The sequence below is a fragment of the Marmota monax genome, unplaced genomic scaffold (assembly GCF_021218885.2).
Source record: "Marmota monax isolate L192 unplaced genomic scaffold, Marmota_monax_Labrador192_F-V1.1 WCK01_AAM20220418_F8-fsc00108, whole genome shotgun sequence".
In the NCBI taxonomy this organism is placed as follows: domain Eukaryota; kingdom Metazoa; phylum Chordata; class Mammalia; order Rodentia; family Sciuridae; genus Marmota; species Marmota monax.
Window position 1 is genome coordinate 3,177,171 of NW_026694593.1, and position 7,219 is coordinate 3,184,389.

General features: G+C 46.0%; 1 protein-coding gene across 1 annotated transcript; it reads left to right on the forward strand.

The window, feature by feature from the left end:
- The first annotated feature begins 1,967 nt into the window (after positions 1–1,967).
- Positions 1,968–3,827, forward strand: S100a7 (S100 calcium binding protein A7). The gene is made up of 2 exons (XM_058571864.1): positions 1,968–2,257; positions 3,575–3,827. The coding sequence occupies exons 1-2, from the start codon at positions 2,117–2,119 to the stop codon at positions 3,731–3,733; spliced, it is 300 nt and encodes a 99-aa protein (XP_058427847.1). The 5' UTR covers positions 1,968–2,116; the 3' UTR covers positions 3,734–3,827.
- The last annotated feature ends 3,392 nt before the right edge of the window (positions 3,828–7,219 follow it).

Genomic DNA, 7,219 nt, shown 5'->3' on the forward strand with positions numbered 1-7,219 from the left:
ATGATTTGGGGCACAGAGCAGTAAAGAGGAGGTCCAGTGAGTTGGCAGCCTTGTCCCTGGCCCTGTAGTTTCCTGCTGGGGACAGACTGTGGTCCTCCTGAGGCTGGGTCTTGGAATCTTCTGACCTGATTAAGATGGAAATGAAATCAAGTCAGACAGTTAACATACATGCAATTTTTTTGGAGCTTCCGTTTAGGAAGGGAGACGCATTTCTCACAAGAAGACATCAGGCTGGGTGCGATGGCAAACACCTGTAATCCCAGCATCTGGGGAGGCTGAGACAGGAGGATCGTGGGTTCAAAGCCAGGCTCAGCAATGGCGAGGTGCTAAGCAACTCAGTGAGACCCTGTCTCTAAGAAAAATACAACTAGGGCTGGGGATGTGGCTTAGTGGTCAAGTGCCCCTGAGTTCAATCCTCAGTAACAACAACAACAACAAAAAAGAAGAAGAAGAAGAAGAAGAAGAAGAAGAAGAAGAAGAAGAAGACGACATGGGCTGTAACAGTTGGGTTGTGTATGTATCAGTCCTGGTCACTGTAGTGTGCACATCTGCACATATAGCATCTATGCTGAACAGGGGACTCCTGCAGGACAGGATCTGGGCTGGCTCTATACACTCATCCCAGACATGAATGGACACAATAGAAACTCAGAATTTCTTTCTTTTTTTTAATTTTTATTTTTCAGTTGTTGGTGGACCTTTATTCATTTATATGTGGTACTGAGGATCAAACTCATTACCTCACATGCTAGGCAAGTGCTCTGCCACTGAGCCCCAGCCCCAGCCTGAGACTCCGAATTTCTGCAGAGTGCAGAAGCTGGGCTTCAGGGTCAGTAGGTCTTAGGTTCAAATCCTGACTTTGTCATTTATTAGGGTATCCACTTGAGAAATCTAGCTCAACTCTCAGTTCCAGTTCTGTCAATTAATTGGGTTACCTGTCATGCAGGGCATTCTCAGGGATTAAATGGGAGAAGCATTGGAAGCTCTCAGCACCCCACCTGGCATATGGTAATCTGACACTAATGGCAACCGCTTTGCATTATCAATAGTGAATGAAAGTTGGTTGAATGACTCATTGGGTACATAATGGGAGACTCGGATTCCACTTGCAAAGCCCCAGCCGCTCTATCCCTGGGGCACAGCAGGCCTCTTCCCCCTTCCTCTGCCACTCCCTGCTATTCCAGCCCCATAAGATTAGGAAGGCAAGAGGGCTCCCGTGGGGGCTGGGTTGGCAGGCACCTCTGAGCCCCAGGGCAGAGTCTTGGGTGTGAGTCTCCACCAAGAACAGGGTCATGCTGGGGCAGCTGAGGGAATAAGCCCCAGGCTCCCAGCCTTGGCCCAGCCCAGATCCAAGTACCATAAAAGGGGCATCTCTTCACCCTGGAGTACACCTCTCACCGTCTTCCTCCTGGTGCCTCTTCCTCGGGGTCTGGTGAGTCCCCGTTTGCCTCTTGCTTGTAGGTTTAGGCGCAGTGCCCTGGCCCGCTCTGCTCACAGCAGGAGACTCTCCCTGGGCGGCAGTCAGGGTGCCTGGACAGTCATCCCTCATCTGCATCCACCTAGGCCTCAGCAGCCTCTTCTGGACAATGAAGAACAGGCTGGGTATCTAGCTCCTTCTGTTCTGACTCCTGGTGGCTCTGTGACATCCCATCCTTCATCGAGAACCAGTGGGACAATGTCTTCCTAGGCAACTGAGGGCATGGCGAGTCTAGGTTCCCAGAACTGTCTCTACCCCTACAATCCTTCATCCTGTGGTTTGGGGGACCCCTGGGTCAGGTCTCCTCAAGATGCTCAGAGGCACCGAGGGGCTCGGGGTCAGTCCTTGCCCCTAGAGCTGGGAGAAGGACAGTCCTATCCACCGTCTCTAGAGCAGATGCACCACTGCCCTTTGGGGACTGCATCCTATGACCTTGATGGCACTTGCCAAAGCAGCTTCCACTCTGACAGGCTCTGGTGGGCTCTTCTGGTTGGGCCCAGAATGTGTCCAGGATAATTGTGTGTGAGTGGGGGGCCCTAGGACTGGCCCAGCCCCCTCCCCTTCTGTTTCCTACAGCCTCTCCTTGGAAGAGGACGCTGGGTGACTGCGTGTGTTTCCTGCAGCTTGTTGGAAGTCAGGATGGGTAACACGGAGGCCGAGAGGATGATGACGGGCTTGCTCCAACTCTACCACGAATACGCCCAAGACTCAGGTGCTATGGACAAAGCTGGCTTATCCAAGATGATGCAGGAGAATTTCCCCACCTTCCTGTCGGCCTGTGTGAGTAGGGACCTAAGTGGGACGGGGCAGGAGGGGGGCAGGAGTGAGCAGCACTGTGGCCCTGCTGTGCCCCAGAGTGCCAGCTCACTGAGGGGCAGCCAAAGGACTGGGCTGACTGGCGTCTTGTACCTGGACCCAGCCTTTGGCAGGCCCATCCCCTTGAATCCAGACTGTGGTGGACAGAGTCCAAGATGGTGGTCGGAAGACCCAGCTTCCTGCGTAGACACTGCCATTTCCATGTCACACTGTCACAAATACCAGCCACCCATTCCCCTTAGTTACCTCAGACATCCCATGGCGACACGGGCACCTATTTCCCAGGGTTGTTATGAGCATTTAAATGGGCAAAACACGGAAAATACTTTGTGAAATGGAAAGAGGGGTAAGGCGGTAAACAATTGTAACCCAGGGGTGCTCTACCACTGAGCGACTTCCACAGCTGTTTTTTATTTTTTATTTTGAGACAGGGCCTCACTAAATTGTTGAGGCTGGCTCTGAACTTGGAATCCTCAGCCTCTTGAGCCACGGGGATTACAGGCTCTCTCTTTTGACTAGCAAATAGTCCCCCTTTTAGAGTACAGCTGCTCTTTCTGGTTTCTTTCTGGGAATAGAAGTAACACATTAGAAATCAAGTGCCAAGTGAAATGAGGCACCCCTGAAACCTCCAGCCCTTGAATCTCACTCACTGTGGTGCCTAATCTCACTATTAAATTATTAGCACACACCAAACTCACTGCACAAAGAATTCAATAGGTTAAATCCCAGAGGTGAGACCCAAAGGGCCCTCAGAGTTGGCGACTTCTGATGGGAATGAGTGTGGAGGCTGTTTTGAGGTCCAAGGGGTGTCAGCCAGGAAAAATGAAGGTGCCATATGCAAAGGCTGTGGCAGAACCTCCTGCCAACTCTGATTTCCTATGTATGTGCTCACTGGAGCCAAAGAATTGCCAGTTAAGAAGCTCGGAGTCAGAGGGAGTCTATAATACCAGCTACTCAGGAGGCCGGGGCAGGAGGATGGAAAGTCTGAGTACAAACTGGGCACCTTCGTGATGCCCTGTCTCAAAATAAAACAGGAAAAGGTTTGGGGACGTAGCTCAGTATGAAAGTGCCTCTGGGTTCAACCCCCAGTACCCAAACAGAACAACCACCACCCCAAACTCAGGCGAGTCCCTGGCTCTGTCCAGCACGGTCATCTCCCGTCCCTCCTGCAGTCCTTGCCCTGACCCGCAGATGGCCCTCCCCCTCCATTCCCTCCTCTTCCTCCTGGTCCAGCCCAGGTTGTAACTTCTTTTTCTTTTGTTGGTGATCCTCTCTCCATAGGAAAGAAAGAGCCCGGATTTCTTAGAGAAGTTCTTTGAGAAGGAGGACGTGAACCATGATGAGAAGATCAGTTTTCCTGAGTTTCTCTCCAGTGTTGCGACAGTGGCCATGGATATGTACCCCGAGTCCCAAGGCCAGAAGCCCTGTTCTGAGGGCTAGAGACCCAGCCCTGCCCAGCCCCATCAGCCCCGTCAGCCCAGAGGTTTCCACTGAGGCCTGGGATCGGCAGACCCCAACCAATAAACTGCTGTCTCCGTTGCTCTCGGGGTTGGTGTTACTTGCCTCTTTCTCTTGGGTCAGGTATGTTGGTAACATCCTTGATGGGTTGTTTCGTGGTTTTAAAAAGTTCTATTTCCCCTTATAGCTAAGGTTTGGAAATCGACGCACACATCAACACACACACACAGACACACACACAGACACACACACAGACACACACAATTTTTGTGGTTTCCTTTGAAATTTTAACTTGCACACAATATAAGCTAGACTGGAGTCTACTCCTGAACAATATAAAGAATTTGCTTTGAGAGATTCTCCTTCCAGTTTATATACTATTATTTCTCCAGTCTTTTAGCTCGATCTGTTATAAACTTCTCCCCTAATTAGGAATTATTATTATTATTTATTTTTGGTACTGGGGATTGAACTCAGGGGCACCACTGAACCGCATCCCCAGCTCTGTTTTGTATTTTATTTAGAGACAGGGTCCCACTGAGTTGCTTAGTGCCTTGCTTTTGCTGAGGCTGGCTTTGAACTCTCGATCCTCCTGCCTCAGCCTCCCCAGCAGCTGGGATTACAGGCATGAGCCACAGCGCTCGGCATAGGGATTATTATTTTTGACTGATGCAAATGCTTGGTTCCAGTTCCCCCCTGGTCTGCTGTTCCCATTCCTGACCACTCCCTTTGCCCTTCAGCTCTCCCTCCTAGGGTGATTTTCTTTTTCTCATAGTACTTGTGTTTGAAGCTTCTCAAGTGAGAACCTGTGGGGGGTTAGCACTCTCAGCTTTTGACTATCTCAAGGTGTCCTTTCACCATGTGAATCTTTAAAAAAATTATGAAGTTCTTTTTTTAAATACAGAAATAGGAAAAAATAATGTGATGATTCCTCACGTATCCATTGCCCAGTTTGATGATGGTCAATACACAACCAATCCTGTTTCATTTATAATTCCACCTACTCCCATCCCTAGTTATTTTGGAGCATATTCCAGATATGATATCATTTTATCACTATTTCAATTTGTATTTCTAAAAGATAGGGACAACCTAAGAAACCCATAGCCACATTACTACTGTCACACCTAAATATCACGGATACTGTTTCTTTAACAAAACCAAACATCCAGTCAGTGTTTGCATCTCCAAATGTCAAGGAATTTTTTCCTAAGTTTTTTTTTTCTTTTTTTAACCTGAGATCAAATAAAATGCATACATTACAAATGGTGGATGGTTCTTGAAATCTTGAAAGGGTACACCTTCTACCCCCATGTCTTCTTTTTCCCCATTATTTTTGTGGTTGTCATTGAAGAAAATGGGTCATTGGTCCCACATAATTTCCCAGAGCCTCCATATCACCGATTGCATTCCTGTCTTGTCAGTTAACAGATTCCACCCCTTCTTTTAAAATTGGTAATTAGGTCCACAGCTCTGATTTTATTCAGGGCTCATTTTTTTAAAAAAATTATTTTTCAGTTATACATGACAGCAGAGTATATTTTGACATATCATCCTTTACATGGAGTATAGCTTCCCATTCTTGTGGTTGTACATGATGTGGAGTCACGCTGGTTGTGTGTTCATATACAAACATAAGAAAGTTATGTCTGATTCATTCTCCTATCTTTCCCATTCCCATTCCTTCTCCTTTCCCTTCATTCCCCCTGTTCAATCTGGTGAACCTCCGCTCCCCACCCCCATTGAGAATCAGCATCTGTGTATCAGAGAGAACATTCAGCCTTTGTTTTGGGGGGAGTGGCTTATTTCACTTAGCACGATAGCTTCCAATTCCATCCAGTTACCAGCAAATGTCATGATTTCATTCTTCTTTATGACTGAGTATCATTCCATTTGGTATATGTACCACATTTGCTTTATTCATTCATCTGTTGAAGAGCACCTAGGTTGGTTCTGTAGTAGCTTAGCTATTGTGAATTGAGCTGCTCTAAACATTGATGTGGCTGTGTCACTATGTGCTGATTTTAAGTCCTTTGGATATATGCTGGGGAGTGGGATAACTGGGTCAAATGATGGTTCCATTCCAAGTTTTCTGAGGAATCTCCATAATGCTATCCAGAGTGGTTGCACCAATTTTTAGTCCCACCAGCAACGTTATAAGTAAACCTTCCCCTCCCCACCCCCGCATTCTCACCAACATTTATTGTTGCTTGTATTCTTGATAATTGCCATTCTGATTAGAGTGAGATGGCATCTCAGTGTAGTTTTAATTTGCATTTGTCCAAATGCTAGAGATGTTGAACATTTTTTCATATATTTGTTGAATATATGAAGTGTAAAGTGTCTATTCAGTTCTTTTGCTCATTTATTGATTAGGTTATTATCATTATTTTTTTTTGGTGTTAGGTTTTTTGAGTTCTTTGTATATCCTGGAGGTTAATACTCTATCTGAGGTGCAGTGAGAAAGGTTTTCTCCCAGTCTGAAGGCTCTTTCTTCCTGTTCTTGATTGGTTCCTTTTCTGTGAAGAAGCTTTTTAGTTTGATATAATCTCAGGGCTTTCTTTCTTTTTTTTTTTTTAAGCCAAGTTACTTTACACGTGGCTTTGTCTATTTGTGTCAAGAGTACATATTATCTATTTTTTTTATCAGCCATGAATAATTATTGCCAGCACCAGGGGAGTCTCCCTCTGCCTGTCCCACTCTGACTTGTGCAGTTGAACTTGTCGGGAGAAGAAGGTGCTGACCTTGTTGACAGGTCACACTTTGCAAATTTGTGCTCTCTGTCAGCACCTGTTCTCTTGGGGTTTTTAATTTCATGTCTTTAAATAATAGCTATCTGCTTATGACTTCTCAATTATATTTTATCCAGAACGTCTCCCCTGAACTCCAGGCTAGTATGTCTAATTACCTATTTAAGTGCCTATTTAAGTAGGTGTTACCTATTTAAGTGCCTAATAGGTCTACCTAACTTGACACGCCTAATTCAAACTTGTTTCACCTGCAGTCTTTTATATCTCATTTAATAGCAATTCCAGACTCCAGGTTGCTCAGTTCAAAAAAAAATCCTTGGCATTATTTGTGATTTTCTGTTTACATTCAAAGTCATATAAGATAATGCCTCTTTTAGCTCCCATGTGTTATGTGCTAGGGCTCAAGAGAATTCTACATAGTTGCATTGTTTGTGTTTAGAAAGCAGGTTTTATTGGGGGAAGTTTACAAACTTTCTGGCGAGAAGAGAGGACACAGTTTCCACGATTCCCTCCATTGCTCCCATACGGCACATTAAGTCTTGAAATTTCATTGAATATGCTGGGTGTGTGGATATTTCAGCACTTTCACTTTTTATAGGACAAAAACTATACCACCCTTGAAAATGGAAGAGTAAACAGACTCTTTGGTGCCAGGCATTTGGAGTTAGGGTACCAGCTGTTCATAGGCATAGCCTGTTTGGCAGCTGTGACTCCCGGG

Bases quoted from the DNA above. Each gene is read 5' to 3' on its own strand.
- S100a7 (XM_058571864.1), top strand. From the start codon at position 2,117: ATGGGTAACACGGAGGCCGAGAGGATGATGACGGGCTTGCTCCAACTC. The intron at 2,258-3,574 runs GTGAGTAGGGAC...CTCTCTCCATAG, and splicing joins CCACCTTCCTGTCGGCCTGT to GAAAGAAAGAGCCCGGATTT.